Source organism: Oryctolagus cuniculus, chromosome X, assembly GCF_051225735.1.
Source record: "Oryctolagus cuniculus isolate XC-2025 breed Fujian yellow rabbit chromosome X, ASM5122573v1, whole genome shotgun sequence".
Taxonomy (NCBI): Eukaryota; Metazoa; Chordata; class Mammalia; order Lagomorpha; family Leporidae; genus Oryctolagus; species Oryctolagus cuniculus.
The window spans coordinates 85,937,525-85,965,375 of NC_142888.1; the positions used below are offsets into that span (position 1 = coordinate 85,937,525).

At 39.9% G+C, this 27,851-nt stretch overlaps 1 protein-coding gene and 1 long non-coding RNA gene across 11 annotated transcripts in view; one reads left to right on the plus strand and one right to left on the minus strand.

The window, feature by feature from the left end:
- Window positions 1-27,197, minus strand: part of LOC149119692 (uncharacterized) — a 59,010-nt gene extending 31,813 nt beyond the window's left edge. The window contains exon 1 of the long non-coding RNA XR_016227950.1: window positions 27,092-27,197. This is a non-coding gene — a long non-coding RNA (uncharacterized LOC149119692). The remainder of the gene's footprint in view (window positions 1-27,091) is intronic.
- MORC4 (MORC family CW-type zinc finger 4) overlaps window positions 1-27,851 on the plus strand; it is a 64,973-nt gene extending 37,122 nt beyond the window's left edge. For 2 of the 10 annotated variants that reach the window (XM_070067479.2, XM_089324189.1), the window contains 7 exons: window positions 593-721; window positions 1,985-2,053; window positions 2,681-2,732; window positions 4,130-4,305; window positions 22,416-23,106; window positions 23,400-23,683; window positions 23,989-27,851. In XM_070067479.2, coding sequence (XP_069923580.1) covers window positions 593-721; window positions 1,985-2,053; window positions 2,681-2,732; window positions 4,130-4,305; window positions 22,416-23,106; window positions 23,400-23,683; window positions 23,989-24,142 — 1,555 coding nt within the window. In that variant the 3' untranslated portion in view covers window positions 24,143-27,851. Of the gene's footprint in view, window positions 1-592; window positions 722-1,984; window positions 2,054-2,680; window positions 2,733-3,190; window positions 3,247-4,129; window positions 4,306-6,575; window positions 6,685-9,606; window positions 11,200-11,243; window positions 12,409-22,415; window positions 23,107-23,399; window positions 23,684-23,988 lie in introns of those variants that run through there. The other 8 variants (XM_070067478.2, XR_016227949.1, XM_089324186.1 and 5 more) reach the window with 8 other exon arrangements.

Sequence of the window (27,851 nt, forward strand, 5' to 3'; positions counted from 1 at the left end):
ATTTCTATTTGTAATATTAATCAAATTTATATTGCTTTTTAAGATTAACTTGGGGATTATCAGTCTAATAAAATTTTGATTAAAGTATTATTGAAGACTTTTTTAACAGTGAAAAAAAGATTAGGGAATCACAAATTGATGGAGGATATGTTTGCCAATAGTGCTTCAATTAGTCCTATAAATACATTTTAAGACTTACATGATTGGACAGAAGCAAATAATATGATTCTATGAGTTATATTTCTTGATAATATTGTAATATATATTAAATTTTTCTAAGTTAGCAAACTTAGAGTTAAAATTACTCTATTTACTTAAACAAGTTGATTCCAGTATAAATATTATTGACCTTTGCAAATAATCAATCATTGTGTTAATACTTTCTATTTTCATGCTCATATCTGATATAGTTCTGCCATTATTTTATCTATGAAGTTCAAAATATAGGCTATTTAGACCTTGAACTATAACATTTGTAACACATTTCATATATAAAATTAGATTCTTTCAGTTTTAGAGTATGCCTTTCTAATGTAAGACAAAGCACAGAGCTAATGTGTACACAGTCACATTCCTATTTTCCTTCATTCAGGAAGATTCCTGACCAGACGTGGGTACAGTGTGATGAGTGTCTTAAATGGAGGAAGCTTCCTGGCAAGGTGGATCCATCCACACTACCTGCAAGATGGTTTTGTTATTATAATACCCATCCAAAATACAGGTAAAATTCCAGGACTCAATATTATACCAAAGAAGATTCCTGATTTGTCTTTATATTTTAAAACAATATTGATCTCAAGTTCAAAGTTTTCAGTTTGACATTCAAGCCATATATACCAATTAGCCACACCTTACCTCGCCAGCCTTATTTTTTGTTATACCTTAACCTAAACCGTAACTTTGTATTTTAGCCAGGTCTGTGGTTTCACTATTCTCCACACATGCCTCCTCCTCTGCCCTTTGATATTATGTGCCCTCTTGCTTCCAGTGACTTCCTGCGTTCCATCTGCGCATCCAAATCATATACATCTGAGGCACTTAAGCCTTTTGTGTGACACTTTCCCTGTTGACAATAGCTTATAGTGATTTTACTCTGAATTCCCATGCCATTTAATTCTTTACATTGGTATATATACTGCTGTTTTGTGTTCTTTTCATATGTATGCACTTTGGCTCTTCAAGAGATTGTAAACTCCATAAGAACAAGGGCTTCACGTTCCAGGTTGACCTGATGATTTTCTTCACATGCCTCCTCTATGGAATCAATGCTGTAATAACCATTGTATGTTCAATGTTATTGAGTTCCATGTTTATTTTCCCAGTGTACTGTGTTCCTTGAAGTATCCAACATCCAAATAGTACCTGGCATGTTCATTTACATTTCTTTATTTGACTGTCACATGAGTTCATAATAATAGGTTGATTTGCTTTGATTCAGCTATAAATTTCTTAAAATCCCTTCTCTTTTGACAGAATAAATGCTGATAGAATAAAGATACTAAAATGTAGTATGCATTTTAGGAAAAATGTCTGAAATGGAGGGCATCCAGCAAATGAGTATAGGTCTGTCAGGTATAAACATTCCCTCATAGTCTCCAGATGTGCCTTTCCATGGACTGTGATTGGGATTGTATGATGAGACTAAGTGACTAGAAATTTCATTTTTTAGCACTTTATCTCCTGTTTGCATGTAGTGTAAGAGACCACCAGGCCACTTTATCCCCTTATAGAATGGGTATAACCTGATTTCTAATTCTTATTAATTTTTGTCTGTTTCTCAGATTACTTTTGACCATTGAATGAAATTTCAGTGTTCTTTCAGTGTATACTCCTAACATTATTTTCCTTATGCTTTACATATGGTGAGGTTTTGTAATGTGGTTCAGATCTGAACTCTTTGTCAGAGGGTTGTCAGAGTTGTAAGGAAAGAAAAGAGAAAAACTAAAGGTCATATCTGAAAGATGGTGTTTTCTCTCTACTGCAGGAGATGCTCTGTTCCAGAGGAACAAGAACTCATTGACGAAGACCTGTACTTGAGCAAAGCTAAAAAGCAGTTGAGTATACACGAAGTGATGTTCCTAACGGGACAGAGGAGTTTTGAGAAAGGAAAGGTTTTTCTTTTTTTATATAAAGATGTATTTATTTATTTGAAAGAATTAGAGAGAGATCTGGTTCACTCCCTAAATGGCTTCAATAGCTGAGATTGACCAGGCTGAAGCCAGGAGCTTCTTCCAAGTCTCCCATGTGGGTACAGGGGCTCAAGTACTTGGGCCATTTTCCACTGCTTTCCCAGGAGCATCAGCAGGGAGCTGGATGGGAAGCGGAGAAGCCAGGACTCGAACCGGTGCCCATATGGAATGCCAGCACTGCAGACAGCAGCTTAATCTGCTGCACCACAGCACCGACCCCTTTGCTTCCTAATAACTTCTCTTCTCACCTTCTAACCATCCCCTGAATGTCTCAGCTAGCGATTATATTATGCCCCACTCCCTCCTCCTCAGTGAGAGATTAGAAATCTCACTTCAATAGCATAGTTCAGGAAGCCACCTTTAGTTACTCTATGAGGCTCACACTAGTTCTAATTTGGAAGGAACATTATAACCTAAATCTACAATTGGTAATCCATTTCCGTCTGATAAATATCATGACTAAACTAAATAGCACTTTTATCTTTTCCTAGAGATCAAACCGTCGAGAAGAAGAAGATGCCTTTGGAGAATGAAAGCCAGCAGGTGAGAGACAGTCCACCTCAGCCCTGTTCTCACACAAAATTTTTCCCAACAGAGGACATAGGTTGAAGGAAGCAGCGGTCTTGAAAGCTGCATAGACATAATAAACTGTTTTTCTGGTGGTCTTCTTTCATTGGCTCTTTGAGTTGGCTTTGATCTGTTGTTATTGATGTTCAGATCACCAAAAATGGTAGAGTCAAATCATTCATTCCCCAGATTTGGATTCAGTATTGACTGTACAGTGTGAATGTCACATTCAGTGTCACCGAATACTCAGGGCTGTGTTCCATCATCACACAAGCTTCTCCTATTGGGTGTCTGGTTTTCCTGTCTCTTCCACGATTCAGGGATGATTCCTTCCTCCTTCTCTTGGGAAGAAGAGGTGGTTCTTTGTGTCACTCCCTGATCCCTGCTTTCAGGCTGGCTGGCTTTATAAAGACTATGCTGTTTTGAATTTTCAGGAGCACTGTCTCTCGGACATGGTTGCCCAGCTCCGGACGCTGAAGGGTGCAATAAGGTTGGCCGTCCTTTCAGGGACACTCCTTTCCTGACAGCCACCATAGCACCCATGTATCTTCCCCACCCAACCTTGCCTTTCTGCATGATTTCCCTCTTGAACCTCATTCCCAGAAAGATCTGCTAGTCGCATGTTAGATTCACCTTCCACCCATTCAATCAGGGTAGGTCAGACTGGTGAGGAGAGAGGCAACTTAATCTTAATTCTTTTTCTAACATTCTGCCAAGATGCAGGCAAATGAACAATCAGGTTTCACACCCTAAAGTCTTTTTTTCTCCTAATGTCGGCTTTGGCTTAAGAGCCTGATGTAGAGTTTGGGAGATTTCCTAGGACTGCCCTGTCCTCATTCAGTTTACCTACTCCTTGTATTTCTCCACCTTAATCATTCCTACTATTTTCATAAGCTGGCTCTCCCACAAGATCCCAGATGCATGTCTCTGTGTGTGTGCACTTATGAGTATATGTTAGTCTCTCGCATGCATTTCTCCAAAACCAGCACAGACACTTGCTGCAATGCTTTTTTCCTTCCACCCTCATCACAGATCTCAGAAGAAAGCCCAGCCTTAAACTGGGTCACAAGAGAGGATCAGACGTGATTGGGGGCCTGGGTTTATGTTGTGGGTGGAATAGCTGTAGGAGCCAATAAGTGAGTTGGGGAGGTCTGTTGGTGTCCAGCTGATAAGGTTGATAACTGAATGCGCCTGGGTTCAGTGTTCTAGCGTACATTACTGTGAGCTATTTGTTTTGTGTAGGAAAAAGTTTTTCTTTTTTTTTTTTTATTTTTTGCCCAAACATTCTTTCCTAGCATCAGAAGGATTGACTCATCCTTTGATATTTGGTTTTTGAATTTGGGATTTTTATGAATCATTTCTTTCTTTGATAGGTATTCACCGATCCACCGAAGATCCCTCCTATTCAAGATATGACTGGCTTGAATGACAAGACAACTGGATGTGAAATAATTGACAGCCCTAGCCTACTTCCATCTGTTGGCGAAGAAAGCAGATCACCTTCTCTTCAACTCAAGTCTCTGGATTCCAGTGCTTTTCAGTTTTCCAGGTGACCAAATAACATATTTTATTGTCAGTAGCAAGCCTTGGAGTCTGTTTTCCTTTAGAGTAAATTGGTGTGTTTTATCATGTTGATATGTTTTCTGAGGCCTAGCATGCAATCCAGAAGGAAAAACATAGTTTTGAGTTGATAGAATTGTTTTTGCATGTACTTCCAGTTTCTCAATGCAACAGTAGCTATTTCAAGTCTCTATCCTTTTTGAGATGATCACTTCCTGACGCTCTTTTATGTATTACATATTCACTTTATGTTAGCAATAACAGAAGTGAAATAATGCACATGATAATTGTTTGAGAAACATAAAGTGCTATACAATAGGGTACTGATACACACATAAGTATTATTCCTTCCCTTCAGTTTATGGATATCCAACTCCTCAGAGACCTCATTGGTCTAGCATATATTGATCATATATAAAAATAATGATTAGCTGGGGCCAGTGCCATGGCTCACTTGGTTAATCTTCCGCCTGCAGCGCCGGTATCCCATATGGACACCGGGTTCTAGTCCTGGTTGCTTCTCTTCCAGTCTAGCTCTCTGCTGTGGCCCGGGGAGGGCAGTGGAGGATGGGTCAAGTGCTTGGGCCCCTGTGCCCGCATGGGAGACCAGGAAGAAACTCCTGGCTCCTGGCTTCAGATCGGCGCAGCGCCAGCTGTGGCAGCCATTTGGGGAGTTAACCAACGGAAGGAAGACCTTTCTCTCTGTCTTTCTCTATCACTGTCTGTAACTCTACCTGACAAGTAAATAAAAAATAAATAAATAAATAAATAAAAATAATGATTAGAAATTTTGGCCATTAGATAATTTTTATCATTCCTTGTTTCCTAGAGTAAATGACTTATATAAGTTTAGTCTTGGATTTGTTCATTTTCTAGCACCTCTTTAATGTTATAAGGTACTTAAAAAGCTCATGGAAAATCAGATTAAAAGATAAACTTATTTTTATGTAAATTTAAAAAATACCTATGTATATAAAAGGCCTTCACAAAGTTCATGGAAAAACATATTATGAAAAAAACTAAGTGGGGTTCATGAACAGAGATGAGACACCAAGACTTTTAACAGGAAGTAGTCTTTTTATTGTTGCTGTTGTTGTTATTATTATTATTATCATGCTGGCATAAGGCTCAGTTTGATTCATATCCAAAAAGACAGCCCCAAATGAAAAGGGGCATTTCCTTTTATATATTTTTTAGTTTCTTTGTCTCCCATATATGGTTATACACATATATTTGAATGTTTTAATGTTACATGGCAGCTATGGGAATTGATACAAAACTACATGTGTACATAGTTATTGATAATGTTTAACTAGTTTCTATTAATATACCTAATATTTCTTCTACCACATACTGAGCTATATGCTGTCTGACACAGGCTAATACTATCACCCTGTGCTAACAAACAGAAAATTAAAACAGTTACAAATAAATTAATAATAACTACATTTCATTTCTAGAATAAGTTTTGTTTTAAATTTTTATTTCAAAAAGGCCACTACTACAAATAAACTTTTTTTTTTGGCCAGGCAGAGTTAGACAGTGAGAGAGAGAGAGAGAGACAGAGAGTTATAGACAGTGAGAGAGAGACAGAGAGAAAGGTCTTCCTTCCATTGGTTCATTCCCCTAATGGCTGCTATGCTGGCCAAAGGCAGGAACTGGGTATTCCTCCCGGTCTCCCATGTGGGTGCAGGGACCCAAGAACTTGGGCCACCCTCCACTGCCCTCCCGGGCCACAGCATAGAGCTGGAGTGGAAGAAGAGCAACTGGGACTAGTACCCAGCGCCCCAACCGGGACTAGAACCCGGGGTGTCGGCACCGCAGGCGGAGGATTAGCCAAGTGATCCACGGTGCTGGCCATAAACTTCTCTTTTAATTCCATTTTCCACTAAATTTTTAAGTACTCTCAGATTTTGTCACAATTTGTAACTGGTAGGAGTATACTACTTCTTTTTCTTAAATATCAGGAAAATTGTAAGCACTGACAGATAAGACTATCTGTATACCCCTAGTTATGGCTCCTTGCTTTCTTCTCTCTACTGTGCTGCTCACTTTGGCAGGACCAAAATATAGGGCAGGCACATAGTTTCTCTGTAGTAGTAGAAATTTCTACAGACATCAGTAATGTGACTATTATATAAGTGGGATGTGAATTTTTCAGTGACCTTTTCAGTTTTGGTATCATCTTAATATTGTAGGAAAGAGGCAATGGAACACATAAGAGGGTAAAGTGACCCCTGCTTTGTTTTTCCCCCAAAGTTATTGATTCCCTGCTTATGCTTCTTGGATGGGTCTTTTCAGTCTCTAATAAATAAATAGGTAAGTCCCCCTAATCAGTGATTCTACAATTAAGCTCTATAGATGCTGGAAGAACCTCATGACCTCCTGAACATGAACAGAAATTCTCAAGAGGAAATAAGTTTTAAGGAAGAAAACTCTTTTTAATGATTTATTTGTTTTTTACTTATTTGAAAGAGCAACAGAGAGAGAGGGAGGGAGGAGGAGAGGGAAGGAGAGAGAGACAGACAGACAGACAGAGACAGAGAGAGAAATGTCTTTCATCTGTTGGTTCATGCCCCCAATTGGCCATAATAGCCAGGTTTGGACCAAGCCAAAGCCAGGAGCCAGGAATTCCATCTAGGTCTCCAATATGGGTGGCAGGGGCACAAGTACTTGGGCCATCTTCCCCCTGCTTTTTCAGGTACATTAACAGCAAGCTGGATTGGAAGTGGAGCATCTGGGACACCAATATGGGATGCCAGTGTCACAAGTGGTGGCTTAACCTGCTGTACCACAAAGCCAGCCCTGGAACAAAACACTTAGTAGTGTTAAATAAGAGTCTGTATGGAAGCATCTAGAACAGTCCCTCAGAATATAATAGGTACTCAATAAGCAATGGTTGAATTTGAGTCATACTGAAGGATTAATTTCTTTTTTGTAGATTTTATTTATTTATTTGAGAGGTAGAGTTACAGTCAGAGAGAGAGAGAGAGAGAGAGAGAGAGAGAAAGGTCTTCCATTCGTTGGTTCACTCCCCAAATGGCTGGAAAGGCCAGAGCTGCACCAGTCCGAAGCCAGGATCCAGGATCCAGGAGCTTGTTCCCAGTCTCCAATGCAGGTGCAGGGGCCCAAGGACTTGGTCCGTCTTCTACTGCTTTCCCAGGCCATAGCAGGGAGATGGATTGGAAGAGGAGCAGCCAGGACTAGAACTGGCGCCCATATGGGATTTCGGCACCACAAGCAGTAGATTAACCTACTGTTTCAAGGCGCCAGCCCAGAAGGATCAACTTCTAAGATTCAATTAATTCATAGGGGGATAAGTAGTATAGGCCAGCCTTCCTCTCAGGAGCCTGAGCCTCATTCTGTCCTGTTCCTATGCATATGATTCTAACTACCATTGCAAGTTGGAAAGGGGACACAGTAAGGGCTATGTGTTTGTGGAGCATACTGTTAGCCTCCTTATCTTGGTCTCCTGGAGATGCTCACATATCATTCCAGATTGCTGCTGGAATGTCAGGTGTCATTACTTTTGAATCTTTTCCCAAGTATGATCACTTTTCCTTTTTCCCCAGTATTTCTTTTGTATGAGTAGTGACAAATTCTTTCAATTTCTGTTTGTTATGGAAGGTCTTTATTTGACCTTTGTTCATAAATGAGAGCTTTGAGGGTACAGTATTCTGGGTTGATAGTTTTTTTTCTTGTAAGACTTGGAACATATCTTGCCATTCTCTCCTAGCCTGTAGGGTTTCTGATGAGAAGTCCACTGTGGGTTTAACTGGAGAATCTCTGAAAGGAATCTGGCTTTTCTCTTGTGCACATTTTAGAATCTTCTCTTTATGTTTTACTGTGAAGAGTTTGACTACAATATGTCAGGGTGAAGATCTTTTCTGGTCATGTCTATTACGAGTTCTATGTGCTTCCTGTACTTGGACGTCTCTTTCTCCACATTAGGGAAGTTTTCTGTGATTATTTCACTAAAAAGGCCTTCTAATCCATTCCCTGTTTCCATGCCTTCAGGAACTCCTAAGACCTGCATGTTGGGTTGTTTGTATAGATTCCCATAAGTCTCTGACACTATTTTTTCAGATTTCTTCTTCTTCTTTTTTTGTTCTGACTGTAAAATTTCCAGAGATTAGTCTTTTAACTCGGGTATTCTTTCTTCTGTCTCACTGAGTCTGTTCTTGAGGCTTTCCACTGCATTTTTAATGTATTCTATTGAATTCTTCATTTCCAATATTTCATTTTGATTTCTCTTTAAAATCTCTATTTCATGGGAAAATTTTCATTCATGTCACGTATGAGTTTCTTTAATTTATGGATTTGCTTTTTCCTTAATGTGTTGTATTATGAGAATTAGCAGTAAAACTTGTCTTCAAACAGTACTTTATACTTTGTGCTTCTGATTGCTTCTAAGTAATCCTATGATCAATTTTTTGAATTAAATTTCCAGCATTTCTTCAATCTCTTCATCTTCACATTCTAGTATTGAAGTGTTGTTGTGTACCTTTGGGGCTTCATGTAGTCTTCATGCTCTTGTTTATTGAATTTCTGCATTTATTTTAGGCATTTGTGGAGATACTTTTTTTTTCTCTGTGATGGCTTTTATCTCTGGATTATGGCTTAGTGGAGTGTCTGCTCTTTGATTGAATACCTGAGGCATGTGCTGAGTGTGGCTGGGGAGCTCTGTTCAATGCTCCAGGGTGAGGGAGTGTCCAAGGTAGCATCCAAGTTGGGTGTGGTAAATCTTTTTTTTTATCAGAAGATAGAGTTTGATCAGCTCTGTTGGCTTAGTCTCATGATCACCTCCTCTTCTCCAAGGAGCCCAGTGCCTGGGTGCTAGCTCCATTGGGTGCAGTATTCATCTGTGCTGCCATAAGAACCACACAAAGGACCCATGCAGTCCTCAGTGTGAGCACGGATCCTGCAGCAATGACCCTTACTAGGCAATCAGGGAGCCCTGAGCATGTGGAGCCACTCAGAGTGGCTACCCAAAGACCCAACCACACCCTGCACCCTCCCATGGAGCCACAGTGTTTTCACAGTCTGTCCCAGCACACAAGGCTTCCACACTCATGAGCACCCAGCTTCCTGTCAATGCTCCAAGGCAGACTCAGGTATCTCCTCTTAGCTGGTTGCTAGGCACACAGACCCAAGCTGGCACAGCTGTTAATGTTATGTCCAAAATGTTGTCCGCCCTCTCTCAGCTAGTTACAGGACGTCGGTGTCGGGTGGTCAGGGAGAGAAAATCATGCCCTTCCCCCCTCCCCCTTTTTATCCTCTGTGTTGGCAGGTACACTGTCTCCCACTGGACTCCAAGCTGTACTCACTCCAGGCTCTTCCCACAACCTTATCGCCAGTGGCTTGGGCTGCTACAGTCTGGTTTCACCTCACTCTCCAAAGCTGGTGATGAGGCTCTCAGCTGCTGGGGTCCTGAGTTGTGCGCATCCACACCCTCCACGTGGATCCACAGTATCCCTCTAATTTGTGTGGAGTTTCCTCTGGAGTTTTCTCCCTAACTCTTCCCTGAGATTGCACTCTCTCCATTTTTTTTTAACTGTCTTCCCCTAGACTAGAGCAGTAAGCTCCCTCCCTATTCTGCCATCTTGGAATCTCGCTAAAAATTCTTCTGTAACTCTAGTATTTTGGTAACCTTGAGGGAACTGCAAATGCTTACTTATGCACATATTTTATGAGTGCAATATGGTAGTGCTTCCATTGGGTGGCATACTTCATCAGTCATTTGTTTACAAGTCTTTATGGAATGCTATATCTGGAGTGAAATTTTGGCTGTAGAGTACAGATGAAATACTTTAACCAATTATGTGTGATTTTTAACTTATTAACAAGAAGATTCTTTCCAAAGAAGTTTGTTAAGTGGTAAGGGATAAATGATAACTGTTGCTATTGATGTTATATGTGCTATGTAAATTTAGTAAATGATGATTGTGTCATTTCAAGCTGCACATATAGGGTATTCAAATTGGAGAGTCTATTGTTTCTTGGGGGAAATGGAGGTGCTCAAGGTTTTAGTAAAATACACTGGAGCTTCTGATAAATCAAGGTTAATGGTGTGATGGGTTTAATCAAGAGCTACAAAGGTTTCCTTTGTTATCAAAACCTGAAACTTGATAAGTGTCCTTGGGTCATAAACTAACTATAGATAAAATAAACCAACACTGTCCAAGAGAACTTTAAGAAGTTCTAGTGGGGTAGGTTAGTTGGGGCTCCAGAGCTGTCATTAGAAACACCTTTGTGGATTTCATACATCTAGCAAAAGGAGGAAAGAACCCCAATAAAGAAAATAGATTCAGCCAGTATATACTCAGGCATAACCTTTTACAGGAAGACAACTTATTTATGTTCAAGGAAGTAATCCCTTTGGTTGATTAATTCTACATGTATTTGAGCTTATTATATGAAATGTATTGTTCTAGGGTGCTGATGCACTCAAAATTGAAGAAACTTAGAGTAGTCAAAGTAATGCAAATATCCTCAATGCATGCTAATTTCCTTATGAGTGGTACAAATTAAAGTCCAGTGTATCCGTAAGCACATAGAAATGGGCAAGAATTGCTGGTTGTGATTTATTTCGGTGTTTTGAGTAAACTGTGTGTCAAAGCATTAGTTCATGTTTTCAAATAATAAAAAAAATCTGAATTACTCTGTAATGGTAGAAGGAGAGGAGAAGGGACATTTTAATATGTTCGAAGGAATATTTGAAGCCAAAAAAGCAAAGTTTAAAAATAGAATAACAATTTTCAAATAAATAAGATTGATTTAGGGGCCACTATTAGCATTTTAAAATATGATCTGGTAGAGCAACTTCCAGAATGCAGAAATGAGGAACCCAGTGGACTGTCACCGACAGATAACAATGAACTTGAAAAAATTATTTAAAAAATTCAGAGTTTCTGGAAATTATCCTAGGGGCATACAGCAAATGGAGAAATACTCATTCAAGAAAACCTACTAAAACGCAGGAACACCAGCAAGAGCCAGTGACATTTGAACCACGACCTGCTCCCACCCCACTCCAAGCTCTGTTTTATGAAAACCGCTCCAGAGAACTCTAATCCAGGTGGGTGTGGTCAAGAAGATGGGGACTCCCTGTTCCCCTAGCTCCCTGTGTAGAGCTGTAGAGGGACAGACAGCTGTAGAGCTGGGAGGGACAGACTGTTAGCTTTTCTCACCTCCCCCAGTTTCTTGGTCTTACAGAGGCACTATTCCAAGCAGACTGAAAAAGACTGGATCTCTTTTCTCCCACCCATTTTTCTCTTCCCTCATGCAGCTCCCACTTGTAGGGTAGAAGCACTCACCCAGGTATCACAAGCCAACAGTACCAGACCCCTGTTGCTCAGGCTGAAGCCGAAGCTCGAAGGAGCAATGCAAAAACTACCTGAGCATCCATTCATAAAGAATAGATTTCTGTCTGGTAGAAGTGGACCTCTGTCCCTGCCTCCTGCTCTTGCACAGTATTACAGAGATTCTGCTTGCAGAGAGAGAGAGAGAGAAAGAGGCAACTCTTAAGGATGAAGAACTCTACAGCTCTACTGAAGGGACTGACTTTGTGAAACAAAGCATGAAGATTTCCAGGCCTAAGAGCAGAAACAGTAGACATCTTGATGGACATTTGAGAGAACACTCACGACTTCATGATACAAGTTAAAACAAGCAAATGGCCAAGCAATCAGAAGTTTACGAACAGAAAGGATCAGGGAAAGACAATCAAGAACACTCCTGGCATCAGAAGCAATCCTGGGTATAAGAAAGGCTGTGCCTAAGAAGCGATCAGAGCAGGACATAAGGTGGACTTGAAAGGAGTCTATAAACTGCACACTGGTCAAACAACAAAGAGCAGTAGCCTCACTGGCATATGGGGCTTAAGCATTACCTCTGACCAACCACTGGCTGAACAATAAGCTACTGTGACCTAGGGTCAATTTCTTAGAATCCAGGCTTAAAAATAAAATCACACACATCTCTGGCAGTGTCAAAGCCTGTGGTCATGATCAAGGTTGTACACCCTCAGAGGTGATAAAAAGGAAAATCCTAACCCACGAGTGCCTGGTTGTAGGTGGGACAGAAATAAAAACGTCTTAATCATTTGTAGAGGCCTTCAAACCATACGCATACATCCAACAGTAAAGGATGAAAAGTCAACTGGCCAAGAGGGCTTAAGCACAACATTTGACCAATAAGTGGCCAGTGCTAGGCCAATAAGTGGCCTAGGATGAATCCTAGGTGTCAGGTAGAAGACTAAAATCAAGCAAAAAATCTGAACAAGGACATCAGAGCCTGTAGGGGAAATAGACTTAGAGAATCAGTTCAGCCAAGTCACTTATAAACAACCAAACAAACAACATCAATTCCCAGGGAGAGCCTGTCAATGCATGTAATTGCTGTATTAGCTACAATGTCCAGTTGCCAGCAAAAAACTATGGGACATGCAAACAAACAGGATATATATGTGTATACACACACACACACACACACACACATATATATAAAGGATATACATTTATATATGTATATGTGTATATATATATATACATATATATATATATGACAATAGAAACTGCTCTTGAAGAGACCCAGATATTGGATTTAGTAGACAGGTTTCAAAGAAGCCATTATAAATATAGGGATCTTTGGTTTGTTTTTCAAGATTTATTTATTTACTTGAAAGTCAGAGCTATAGAGAAGGAGAGGCAGAGTCAGAGCGAACGAGATATGGTTCATTCCCTAAATGGCTGCAATGGCCCGGGCTGGGCCAGGCCAGAGCCAGGAGCTTCTTCCAGGTCTCCCATGTGGGTACAGGGGCCCAAGCACTTGGGCCACCTTCAGTTGCTTTCCCAGGTGCATTAGCAGGGAGATGGATCAGAAGTGAAGCAGCCAGGTCTCGAACCAGCGCACATATGGGATGCTGACACTGCAGGTGTCACCCTTATCTGCTGTACCACAGTGCCAACCCCATACGGGGATCTTTAAAAAAAGAAGTTGTGGAAAATACATATTATGAAAAACCTAGGACCAGTGCTGTGGCATAGAAGGTTAAGCCTGCACCTGCAGTGCTGGCATCCCATATGGGAGCCAGTTCAAGTCCTGGCTGCTCCACTTCTGATCCAGCTCCCTGCTAATGCACCTGGGAAAGCAGTGAAAAATGGCTCAAGTTTTGGGCCCCTACACCCACTTGAGAGACTGGGAAGAAGCTGCTGGCTCCTGGCTTTGGCCTAGCCCAGGCCATTGCAACAATTTGGGGAGTGAATCAGCAGGTAGAAGATCTCTCTCCCTCTCCCTCTCCCTCTCCCTCTCCCTCTCCCTCTCCCTCTCCCTCCTTCTTCCTTCCTCCTTCCTCCTTCCTCCTTCCTCCTTCCTCCTTTCCTCCCTCCCTCTTTATATTTCTTTCAAATACATAAAACAAATCTTAAAAAAGAAAAACTATATTTTTCATCAAAATAAACGGATTTTACTTCCATTTTCCACATTTGAAGTATCCTCATTTGTTCAAAGAACTAAAGGTTACCATGTCTAAAGAATTAAAGAATGTGTGATGACAGTGTCTTGTCAAGAGAGAACATCAATAAAGGATTTTTTAAGTATAAAAATGAAACAAATGGAAATTCTGAAGGTGAAAAGTACAATAATTAGTATGAAAAATTCTCTAAAAGGGCTCAACAGCACAATACAGTTAGAAGATGAAAGAATTAGCAGACCTAAAGATAGATCATACATAGATTATGTAATTAAGAAGGGATTTTAAAATGAAGTAGAATGAACAGATCTTCAGAAAAATTAGGACATCAGTAAGTACACCAACATAAGCATAGTAGGAATGCAAGCAGGTGGTAAAAAGGGGTAGAAAAATCCCAAATTTCAAGAAAAACAACCTACACATCTAAGAAGCTCCAAAAATTAAGTGGACAAACACAGAGATTTACAGCCAGAGACACCACACTGAAAATACTGAAAGCCAAAGGCAAAGAGAAAATCTTGAAAGCAATTCATCACGTAAGACAGAACCCCAATAAAATTAACAGCTGAGGAACAGGTATTTAGCCCAGCATTTAAGACATCCACATTCCATATGGAAGTACTTGAATTCAATACCTGGCTATGGCTTCTGACCCCAGCTTCCTGCCAATGCAGGATTGATTGATGGCTCACATAGCTGGGTTCCTGCTACCTGCATGGAAGGCTTGGATTGAGTTCCTGCCTCCTGGCATCAGACTGACCCAGCCCCACTCAGCCACTGTGGAATGAACCAGTGGTTGGAAGAATCTCAATCTCAATGTGTCTGTCTGTCTCTTTCTCTCTTTCTCATTCCCTGAAATCAATATTTCTAATTAAGCAATGTGAACAGCAGACTTTATCAGAAACAATTGAGACTAGAAGGCAAAGAGATGGTGTTATGGTTTAGATACTATTTGTCTCCACAAAAACTCATGCTGAGATTTAATTGCCAGGGTAACAATATTGAGAACTAGTGAGACCTTTAAGAAGTGATTGGGTCGTGGAAAGTCTACCCTCCTAAAGGGATTAATATGGTCCTTGCAGGAATAAATTAGGTATTATGAGAGTGGGTTGTTAGGATTCATGTTCAGTTTCCTCGGCTTTCTCTCGCTTCCTCTCTCACATGTGATCTCTTTGCATGTTCCCACTTTCTTCCACTTTCTGCCATGAGTTGAACCACCATGAGGCCTTCACAAGAAGCTGACCAGACGCAGCCACCCAATCTTGGCAGACTCCAAAACCGTGAGCCAAAATAAACCTCTTTCCTTTATAAATTATACAGTCTCAAGTGTTCTGTTATAGCCACAGGAAATGAGCTAAAACTAAAACAGACAGACCTATTCAAAGTACTGAATGAAAAACTGCCGACCAGGAAGCTAAAATGCAATCTTAAAAAGCTATCTAAGAAATGATGAAAAAAAATTCCCAGATAAACAAAAGCTGAAGGAATGTTTTGCTAGCGAGATATAATAAACAGAGTTCTTTAAGTTGAAAATGAGTGTTGCCAGACATTAGTCTGAATTCACATGAAAAAGCAGGAATGATGGGAAAGATAGTTGTAATTAATTACAAAAAACAGTATAATGGAATACCTCTTCCTCTTTCTATTCTTAACTAACCTAAAGAAAAATTACACATAACAATGTATGGCAGGCCTTCAAACAGTTCATGGAAAGTACATGTTATGAAGAACTTATGCATGGATTTTGAATTTTTTGTGCCAAAATAATCTAATTATACTTTCCATGGATTTTTTTAAAGTACTCTCATATACTGGTATACAGTTGCATATATGTATATCATTTCAGTTGGAGGCTTATGACATATACAAATAGAAGATATTCGGCAATAACAGCACAAAGGAGGTAGATGATAAAAATGCTATACTGGAGTAAGGAAATGCTACCAGACAGTAACTCAAATATATAGTCAGAAATGAAGAAAATTTTAAGATCGTAAATAAGATTAGTACCACAAACTGTAACTATGTACTAGCTCTTTTTTCTCTCAGATTCCTCAAAAGAAATGACATTATATAGATTACTATTACATTTATAAGTGAACTAGGAAATATCTACATAACATGAAAAGAAAGTAAAGGAGGAACAAAGAAGGTATGACAGACACGTAAAGAGAACAAAAAGCTACTTAGACACAATTCTACCATTCAATAACATTAAATGGACCTAAATTGAACAATCCAATCAAAAGACAAATGTTATCATATTGGATTTTTTAAAAATTTCCACATATACTGTCTACAGGAAACTTGAAACATATTTTACATTAAAAATTATTAGTATATTGAAAGCAAAGGGATGGAAAAAGGTTTACTATGCAAACATCAACTATATGAAAACTGGAGTGGTTATGCTGATATCATACAAAATAGATTTCAAGACAAAAAACTTTTAACAGATATAGTGAAGGATCTTTCATAATAATAAAGTCCATCAGGAGTATAATAATTGTGCCCTTTTATGGACTAATTACCAAGCCCTCAAAATACACAAAGCAAAAGCAGATAGAATTGAAGAGAAAGATGGACAATTCAGCAGTAATAGTAGGATACTTTAATACCTCAGTTTCAGTAGTATATGTACCAACTGGGTAGGATATTAACAAAGAAATAGAAGACGTGAATAACACTCTACAGAGAGAGAGAGAAGTTCAGAGAGAGAGAGAGAGAGAGAAGTTCACTGAACAGCAGTGTGATACATAGTCTCCTCAAGTGCATATTGCACATTTGCCAGTATAGCCATATGTTGGGCCATAAAACAGGTTTCAATGAAATTGAAGGAATTGATGTCATACGAAGGATGTTCTCCAGCCACAATAGTACATGAGAAAACAACAATAGAAGTAAAGTTGGGAAATTCACAAATATATGAAAATTACATGATACATTCCAAATTAACAAGTGAATGAAAGGAAAAATCACAAGAGTAATTAGAAAATATCTTGAAAAGATGAAAATGAAAACAAAATATAGCAAAATTATGGAATGAAGCCAAAGAAATACTCAGAGGGAAATTATATTTGGAAATGTTTATATTAAAATTGAAGAAAAAATATCTCCTACTGAAACAAGAGCACTGAACCCAAATCAAGCAGAAGGAAAGAAATAATAAAGAGTGGAGATGAAATAGAGAATAGGAAAATAATAGAGAAAATCAGTGAAACCAGAAGTTGCTCTTTGAAAAGAACGAGAATTAAAAGAATTCTGTATATAACAGATTCAAAAATAAACTATTAAAGAATAAATTTAACAGAAGTGCAGATCAAACTTTTATACTGAAAAGAACTAAGGACTTTTGAATGAAGTTAAATATAACCTAAATAAATGGAAATATATTTCATGTTTTTGTATCAAAAGATTTCTCAAATTTATCAACAGATTCAATGCAATGTCTATCAAAATATTAGATGGCTTTTCTGCAGTACTCAACAATATCACCCTAAAATTCATATGGAAATACTACAGATGTAGCACCATCAAAACAATCTTTAAAGAGAAGAAAATTGGAGAAATCTAACTTCCCTGCAGTAACACACAGTAATCAAGACAATGTGGTACTGTTAAAAGAAAAGACATATACATCAATGGAACAGTCAAGAAATAAACCTTATATTTCTGGTCATTGGATTTTTGACAAAGATGCCAAGGCAGTTCAGTGGGGGGAAGAACAGTCTTGAAAAAAATGATACTAGGACAACTGCTTATCTGCCTGTCAAAAAAAATGACATTGGATCCCTGTCTCACAGTATACACAAAAATTAACTCAAAATGATTTACAGATCTAAATGTAAGAATTAAAACTTTTAGATATAAACATGGGATAAAGACATCACAACTGGATTAGACTATAATTTCCTAGATATGACACCAAAATCTCAAGGGACAGTGAAACAGTGAAAAAGGCGTGAATAAAACTTAAGAACTTTTTCAGTTATAAAGGACTCCATCAAGAAAGTGAAAAGATGGCTCAGAGTGGGAAAACAACTTACTACATCTGATAAGGACTAGATATCCAGAAAATATATAAACTATTACAACTCACTAATAAAAAAGTAATCCAATTAAAACGGGCAAAGACTTTCCATAGACATTTTTCCACAGAAAATATACAGATGACCAGTAAACACCTGAAAAGATGCTCTACATCACTAGCTACAGAGGAATTGCAAGTCAAAGCCACACTGAGCTGCTATTTCACACCTCCTAGGATGGCTCGAATCCAATAGATGGATAATGACAAATATTAGTGAGGATTTGGCAAAATTGAAGCCCTCATGTATTGAGATGTGAATGAAAAATGTTGCACCTGCTTTGGAAAACAATCTGACAGTTCCACAAAGTGTTCAACATAAACTTGCTGTATAGCCCAGTTATTCTACTCCTAAGTATATAGTACAAGAAAATTGAAAACATATTCACACAAAAACTTCTACATAAACGTTCATAGAAGAATTGTTCACAGTAGCCAAAAACGTGGAAGCAACCTCAGTGCCTGTCAGCTGATGAATGGATAAAGAAAAGTGGAGTATCTGTACAGCAGATTCTTATCCAGTTGTAAAAAGGAATGGAATCGTGATACATGCCTCAGCTTGGATGAACCTTGAAAACATGATGTTAAGTGAAAGAAGCCCATTACAAAAAAAGAGAAACATTTATTTTATGATTCAGTATATATAAAGCGCCAAGAATAGGCAAACCTATAGGGGTAGAAAGTTAGAAAGTAGATTAGTGGTTGACTAGAGATAGGTTAGGGGTATGATAGATGTCTGGTAATGAGTGAGAGATTTCTTTTGGGAGGATGCAAATTTTCTATACATTTTGGTGATAGTCAGCTACACAACTCTGAATACCCAGAACATTGAATTGTATACTTTATAGAATGGATTTATATCATTTATATCTCAACAGACTGTTTTTGGAATATATCATCTGGAAAGGAATACGTAAACACTGTAAAGGAGTGATGGTTTGAGGTTGGTGTTAGCCTCCTGGTTTGAACACTAGTTACAATGCCTGTGTTCTGTCTTAGCTCTAGCTCCTGACTTCAGCTGCTGGCTAATGCAGACTGGGAGCTAGCAGTGATGGACCAAATAATTGGGTCTCTGCCACCTAGTTGGGATGCTTGGATCAAGTTCTTGGCTTTTGGCTTTGGCCTGATCCAGCCCCAGCTGTTGTGGGCATTTGGGGAGTGAACCAGCAGATGGGGGAAGCCTCTGCCTGCCTCTCTCTCTCTCTCTCTTTCTCTCTCTCTCTCTCTCTTTCTCTCTCTCTCTCTCTTTCTCTCTCCCTCCCTCCTCCTTCTCCCTTCCTCCTGCTTCTCTTGATCTCTCTCTCTCTGTGTCATATATATGTATATATATATTTATATTTATATTTATACTTATATTTATATTTATATGTAAGGGGCCCTGGTTTTAGGTTCTTATGCTCGCCTACTAGAATGCCTAAAACATGGTAGGAAACATCTGTGAAATGAGTGAGTAAAGAAGAGAAAAGAACCTAATTTGAATATAGCATTCTCTGTCTTTGTTAACAAACTACTAAGCTGATGATGGTTAAATATAGGAATCTCTCGCAAAGCATTTTGAAAGAGCAAAAGGATGGTATAAGTGTATCTTTGTCATAAAATATAAAATACTTAGAAAATAACCCAAAATGTACCTATAAAGCAACAGACAGTGGGGGAATGTGTCAAAAAGAGAAAAGAAAATGAGAAGAAACTATGTACTTAGAGAAGAAATTAGAAAAGAATAAAGCTTAATTAGTATACTAAATCCTGAACACAGGTGTAGTATGAAACTCATTCCTAGAAGGAGGAGCCAGACTTTCTGGAGAAGTGTAGGCCCAGTAAGTAAAGTCCACTTATTTTTCCCTCGTTCACATGATTGTTCCTTTTTGAGTGCCACTTAGGCAAGAGTTTTGTTCCCTCACCCCCATAGAGCAGTTAAATGAGCTCCCTTCTATCAAAAAGCCTGTACCTTTGTACTTCGGTAAGATATCTGAACACGTACGCACACGCACACACATCCCAATCAACGGGAGCAGCATGATAGAACACAGGGCATTCAGTTTAGCTGATGTTGATGAAGAAATTAATAGGAGATAAAGCTAGGGCCAAATTATGTCCCAGCCCTAGTGCTTTCTAGCCACTTTGAGAAAGTTACTTTAACCTCTTCCTGAACATCCTCTTAAATTTGACAATGGCACTAATAACACCACCTATCTCAGGGTTAGTGGGAGAATTAGAAAAGACAATACACAAGGGGCCAACGCTGTGGTGTAGTGGATAAAGCTGCTGTCTGCAGTGCCGACTTCCCATACAGGTGCCAGTTCAAGTCCCAGCTGCTCCACTTCCAATCCAGCTCTCTGCTGATGCACCTGGGAAAGCAGTAGAAGGTGGCGCAAGTGTTTGGGGCCCCTGCACCCATATGGGAGACCCAGAAGAAGCTCTGGGCTTCTGGGCTTCAGCCTGGCCCAGCCCTTGCCATTGCAGCCATTTGGGGAATGAATTAGCAGATGGAAGGTCTCTCTCTTTCAACTCTGCCTTCCAAATAAAAAATAAATCTTTAAAAAAAAAAAAAGATTTGAAAGAATTACAGGAGAAGGAGAGGTTTTCAATCCAGAGCTGGGCCAATCCAAAGCCAGGAGCTCCTCTTCGAGGTCTCTCACATGGGTGTGGGGCCAAAGCACTTGGGCCATCCTCCACTGCTTTCCCAGGCACATCAGCAGGGAGCTGGAGCAACCAGGACTTGAATAGGTGCCTATAGGTACCAGTGTGGCAGATGGTGGCTGAACCCGCTATGCCACAATGCCAGCCATAACTAAATCTTTAAAAATATGAAAAAAAGAAAATGAAACTCGGTTTTATATATACCAAGTTTGACATACTAGAGGGGACCACTCCCCCAGAGAGACATGTATGACAGGCAGTTGGAAATTCAGTACTAGGGGGTGGTCAGGTCTTGGAAGAATGTTGGAGCTGTTGCCCAGATGCTGCAGCCAAGAGGGTCTAAGAGACTGCCAAAGAAATGTAGGGACAGGAGAGAGGATAATTAAGGAGTAAGCGCCTAGAAGTGGGAAAATGAAGATAAGGGCAATAGTATGACTTTTAATGGCCTTTCATAAAACTTTGTTGTTGCTGTCTAGAATTATGTATACCTTTCTTTCATGCCTGCCAGCTGATTGTTTTACTATCTTCCTCAGTACCACAGCTCCATAGACCATCTGTGGTACTCCTTACACATGTTAAAAAATAGGTACCTTTGTTCTTACATAGCCCCTAAGTCCTTTTGCTTTTCCTCTACAGCTAATACAACATCTATTACGATAGCATAGCAGTTTTATTTCTGAAGAACATATGGGACATTGTAAGAAGCTAAAGTTTGAGGGGTCTTATACATGTTTGCAGAAATGGCACAGAAATCTGGGCAGCCTTGAAATACTATGAGGTGGCTATTATTATGCCTGATTCTCTCATTGATAAGTTGATTTTCATCTTCCAATTTCTTGGTTATCTAGGGAGAAGACAGAATAGTTATATAGGTATCACTGGGGTTCCCATCCTGCTACAAGTTTAGCCTTTGAATTTCTCTGATGCTTTTTATTTTGTTAGTTCCTTTGACCATTAGTGCATGAGATGGTACTTCCAAAAATTCATTGAAACTGGAATTAAAAGAAATGTTTATTCTGGTGCAGAAATTTTTGAGATCATACATAAGCAAGGTTTTCAGAGAGTTCACAGAAAATGCATATTGTGAAAAACATTGGGCATGAATTTCAAAATGTTTTTGTACAATTTAACGTGTTTTCATTCCATTTCTATGAACTTTTGGAATTGTTCTCATATCACAATCAGAAGTGGAAGGTGATTTAAAGCCATCATCCTAAGCCTTTCTGAGGAACTGAAGGAGTGACTGTTTGTCCCTGACTGAGGAGAGTTATTTGTCACAATGGGGAAATAACTTATATTGGTTGATTTGCTTCCTTTGTTTCTGACTAGGGCCCTATGTTTTAATTAACTTTTACAAGTGAATAATGGGCAATAGGCACAATCCAGTTAGCTTGCAAAGGAATTGTATTGTGTTCTGTTGGCAATATAACAAATGGGCATAAGTCTTTGATAGTCAAAGGCTTTTGTGATGCTTTAAAGTTAACGAGCTGGCTCTGTTCTCTGCAGACTCCACTAGGCTTTTTATGACCATTTTATTCCAGTTGCAAGTTAGGGAATTTTTGCATGTATTTTTTTTGTTTGTCTTCCTTTACTTGCATTTAGAAATCAGGCTTGTTTCAGTCCTATTATTAGAATTCTTACCAAGGTCAGCCTAACCGTGTTATGTCCTGATATGACCCTTCACCCTGTTCAGCTTCGTGTCTTTCTTAATTTTCCAGTTGCATGTGTGAAGGTAACTGGGTAAGACTTGGGATGTAAAGTTGCATTCTGAACCTGAAATGATTTTGGGGTAGCATCTAGAGGCGATTTTGATAGGAACATTGAGGAGGGGCTCCATAAGATAAGACTGTACTTAGCATATATTTTTGACAGCTTACAGAGAAATTTTCTCTTATTGCAGTAAGTACAAATGGATACTAGGCGAGGAGCCTGTGGAGAAACGAAGAAGGCTCCAGAATGAGACAACAACACCTCCTCTGGATTATTCCATGCCTGGCTCTTACAGGAGGGTGGAGGCAGCTGTTGCCTACCCAGAAGGAGAGAACACCCATGATAAGTCCAGTTCTGAGAGAAGTACACCACCATGCCTTTATCCAGAATACCCAGAAGCAAGCAAGAATACAGGCCAGAGTAGGGATGTTTCAGTTCTGTTTCCAGGAGCCCAAGACCAACGTCAGGGGTCCCTGCTTCCTGAAGAATTAGATCAGATGCCAAGACTGGTAGCAGAAGAATCTAACCGAGGTAGCACAAACCTGAACAAAGAAGAAGTGAACAAGGGACCTTTTGTAGCTGTTGTCGGTGTTGCCAAAGGTGTTAGAGATTCAGGGGCTCCCATTCAGTTGATCCCTTTTAACAGAGAGGAGCTTGCTGAGAGAAGAAAAGCAGCTGAGTCCTGGAACCCAGTGCCTTACTCTTCTTTGACCTCGGCTGCGATTCCTGCTGCAGCCACCGGGGAGAAAGGAAGAGGCTATGAGGAGAGTGGAGGTTGTCATACGCCAAAGATGAAGAACCAAAGAGAGCTGGAAGAGTTGAAGAGAACCACAGAAAAACTGGAACGTGTTTTGGCCGAAAGGAATTTGTTCCAGCAAAAGGTTCGGGTAACACTTTACCACTAGAAATGAGATCATTGCAACCAAGGGATGGGGACATTGGTGCACTGACCATTTCATGGTCTGATGCCTTTAAACAAAATCTGCCCTTGAATCATTCAGAGTCCATGAATCTTAATGGGCTTCCTTCTCCTATTTGGGCATTGAAAGGGTCTGTAAGTTGAGGAATAGGTACAGTGGAATCCCAGGGTGAATATTTTAGTAACCAGTTTTGGTACTCTTTGGCTTTCAGTAGTATGTGGGGGTCATTGAATTTCTGTTTTCTTGTATTGCAGGTGGAGGAGCTGGAACAGGAGAGAAACCACTGGCATTCTGAATTCAAGAAAGTTCAACATGAGTTGGTGACCTACAGCACCCAGGAGTCCGAAGGCTTGTACTGGAGCAAGAAACACATGGGTTATCGTCAAGCTGAGTTCCAGATTCTGAAAGCTGAACTGGAAAGAACCAAAGAGGAAAAACAAGAATTAAAAGAGAAACTGAAGGAGACAGAGACACACCTGGAAGTGTTGCAGAAGGCTCAGGTCTCCTACCGGACCCCAGAGGGAGATGACCTGGACAGGTTAATTACTAGGGTTTAGTTATCAACTTGAGAGTGCTAATGGGGAGCATCCCTTAGGACCCCCAGTTAGTGGTCATAGACAAGGGAAAAAGCCTTAATTCACAGGCCACCAGGGATTGAGTAATTACTCCTTAGAAAACCTCAGCCAGTTTCCCCGTGCCTGGTGGCGTTGTGCTTTCTTCTTTCTTTCTAGCTAATGGAAACATAATTGTTGAGAAATGTAGGCCCATTTTGAAGGGGCTTCATTTTATTCTGTTGGCTAATGACTTCATGTCATCTCTTCTGCCCCTCACTCCATCATACAGGGCTTTGGCAAAGCTTACGCGGCTGCGTATCCACGTCAGCTATCTCCTTACTTCTGTCCTCCCTCACTTGGAGCTTCGTGAGATCGGGTATGACTCAGAACAAGTGGATGGGATCCTGTACACAGTGCTGGAGGCAAATCACATACTGGATTGAGCACCAGACTCTCTCTCTCTCTCTCTCTCTCTCCTCTACTCATTTCAGTCTGTATACTCTATATACTCTTCTATCTTCTCTACCCTTCCTTTCTTCTCTTCTCCTTTCCCTCTCTCCCCGATGCCTCTGTCTTTCTCTCTCTATCACTTGTATGCCTTATGTAGAGAATCTTTGAGTAAATCCTGACTCTTAATCAATCTGCTTCTTACTCAGTTTTGGTGTGGAGAAAGATGCCAATTAAGTAGGATTTCAAGAGTCAAGGAACAGAAAAGCAAGTCACCAAGCTAGGTGACATGAAAGATTTACTATTCATGACCCAGATACTCAGCCTATTTAATATTCTTTCTGAAATAGTTTGTATTTTTTTAGGTTAAATCAGTTGGCAAATACTGGGTCCAATGTACCAGGTGTTTGGGGATAAGCTGAGAAATAGAAGTCATGGTTTCAACCTGCAAGGATCTAATAATCTAGTTGGAGACACCAGACATATACCAGGTTGCCTAACTATACACAGAAGTATTTGATGTCTTCAAGTGAGAGGTACAAACCTGACATAGAAGAGTTGGGTGGGGGGTGGGATGGAGATCTGAAGGAGGAAGTTCAAGGCAGGTATCACACCAGAAATGGGACCTACACTAAGATTTAAAGAAGGAGCATGACCACACTGCTGATGAACAGTGGTTCTTTAGGTTGTAGGACTATGGTTGATTTTTTTTCTTCTTCCTATCTTCCTGCCTTTTTCAAATTTTCTATAATAAACTTGTTATTCTTCCTGGAAAAAAATAAATTCTTTAAAAAAAAGAGCAAGTAAGCTTGAATTTGGATATCAAATGAGAGACTGTGAAATTATGATATTATAATTTATGTTAAATTTAGCATTACCTCTGGAAGAACAATATAAATGCACAAAAATCACAAGATGTGAAACAAGTGTCTCTGTTAGAAGTGATGGGTTAAAAAAACGATGGGTCAATGTAAATTTTGAAAAAACCCTCGAATATATCATCAAGTTGTGGACTTGTAGGTAGTGGGGGAAGTATTTTCGAGCAGGGAGATTTCCTGGTGCCCCTCAAAATTACACCTGCCTGCTCTTCAGGCTAAGGTAGGATGAGGGGTAGTCCTCATAGTACCAGAAATAATAAAACTCATACTCTTTTGTAAAAGGATGCATTGTATTAATTAATGGCTTTATTGTATTTATAAAGCACACACTCTGAAAGAGTTCAAGGTACTCTTCAGAAGATGTTGAACAATGAACACATAAAATAAATCAACAGTGAAAAATAGGATGTAGAGGAGAAACAATCAAAGGAACTTGGGATCAAACAGTGAAAAAAGATTAGCTAATCTAAAGGAAATGTTTTGGATTTTTATTCTATTTCGCCTGTGCAGAGTTACTTCAGAAAACTCTTTGCAAGCGATTTTTGCCTCCTTTGAAAGGAGGCCCGTGGTAGATATTCCAGTGAGACTGCAGGAAACCAGCGGAAGCCATCACCAGGCTTCAGCCCTAGAATCAGTGTTTAAAGATCTCCTCTGCCCCTTTGGATTACCAAAGTCAAGGCCCCAGTTGTCTAAATATGACTGAAGGGAGAGCAGCACATTCAATCTTTCTTGCAGTGATACTGTTCTTGACGTGGAGGCTGGAAAGGGATGGGGTTTTGCACAGATCTAGATAATATGGATAGGAGTCTGATGGATAAAGAAAAAACAGCATTGAAGAATCAAGCTCTGTTATTTGCTGGGTGAGCAAGGGGACGAAGAAGGAAGGAAGGTTGGCAATTGGGCTTTCAAAGGGAAAAAATAGGTGAGAAAGTTCTAACTCATCTTTTACTAGTGCTTTCTCTCAGCCCATCCACTGGGCCATGGTTCTGACTCCACACTGCTTATCCAGCCAGTTACCCCATGAGTCCATTCACTTCAATAGCAGAGCAGCTTCTTTGTCGCTTACTTATTAAGAAATTGTTCCAGCCTGGGATCCCTTTAACTACTGATTGAGTGTCACTGTGGAGAGGTTGGGGAGTGCTCTCCCAGCCTTTCCAGAGTTTATGGTCTAGTGTGAAGGCAAAAGGCGTTGAAGGAAAAAGTGGGTGCCTCCTCCTGGCTTTCCTGATGGGTTAGCATATCTTTTCGAATCTCTAATGATTGGCCTTTAACTTTCCATTTCCATGGTCAGCAGAGGTCCTTATTATTTCATGCCTTGATAATTGAAACAGATTCACTGGCCTTGTTTGCTTCCTCTTCCCATTCCTCAGCCTACCCTACACAATATTATTAAATTGCTTTTAGAAACTTCATCAGCTCATGCCTCTGCTAGTGTTCCCAACTGCCTGCGGAATGCCATACACATTAATTAGTATGCTGCTGAAAGCCCTGTACGGTCTGGCCTCTACCCTTTCTTTAGACTCACCTTGCAATATTGCACACACAAACCACGTTTCATCCCAAGTGAACTGCTTTTCAGTTTCTGAGCATGCCTTAAGATTTTCTCGTTTCCCATTTGGCTATTCCATCCCCTTAGCCTGGAATGTTCTCCCTCATCATCTTTCCCTTGGCACAAGTGCCAACTTTTTTTTGTCCTGCAAATTCCTTGGATTAACCCAGTTAGGCATGGCATTTTTCTTGGAACATTTCAGTTTTATGTCATTTGTGAGGGTCTCATCACAAACTTCCTTATCCCGTCTTCCCTATTAGAAAGCTTCAGATTCAAATATTTGACTGCCTACTTGACATTTACACTCACATATACTTCAAATAAAACATGTTAAAAATAAACAGTGACATACCCCAGGACTGTTTCTCCCTGCCAGTTTTCCTCTTCTTAGAAAATGGCACCTCCACCCACCCAGTTGCTTAAGCGAGAACCCTGGAAGTCATCCTCCCGTCCCCCACATGCAGTCTGTCAACAAGTCTGTCAGTTCTCACTCCAAAGTATATCTTCACTCTACTCACTTTTACCGCAGCCACCTTAGTCCAAACTGCAGTCCTCTCCCATGGATGGTTACAGCTGCTGACTAGAGTCCGTGTTTCCACTCCAGTTCCCACAATTGTCTCATCACTAGGGACAGAGGGCCTGTTTTTAAATATAAACCAAGCCATGCAGCGCCTCTGCTTAAAATCATTAAATGACTTCTCATTGTTCTTGGAACAAAATCCAAACTCCGTAGAATGTCCTACAAAACCCCTGTCTACGTCTACATTGTCTCATGCAACCCTTGATGATCTGCCACTGTTTGGCTCACTGTAGTCTTCCCACGGACGCATGGCACGTTCTTTACCTCAGAGCCTTTACCCACTTGCAATGCTCCTGTCTCCGGACTTGGTGTGGCTGGCTATTCCTCATCCTTCAGCCCTTGGTATAAGTGCCACTTCCTCAGGCCTGTCTGAGCAGCCATTTTTTTTCTGCCTACCCTATTACTCTCTCACTGTTTTCTGGGTCATTTTTTAAAATTCATGGCGCTTCTCCCAATTTAACATATTTGGTCATTTACTTTCACTCGTGCGAGACATGTTCATTGGATACCTACTGTGTGCTGTGTGATATATAATACTGAACATAATATACATGGTCCCTGTTTGCCTCCCTCAGTAAATTCCATAAAGAAAAAAGCCATGGCTTTTTTTTTATTTTGCCAACCACTGTATCCTAGAGCTTATTGTGGTAACTGGGATATAATAATAAATGATTGTTAATAAATAAATGAATGAATGA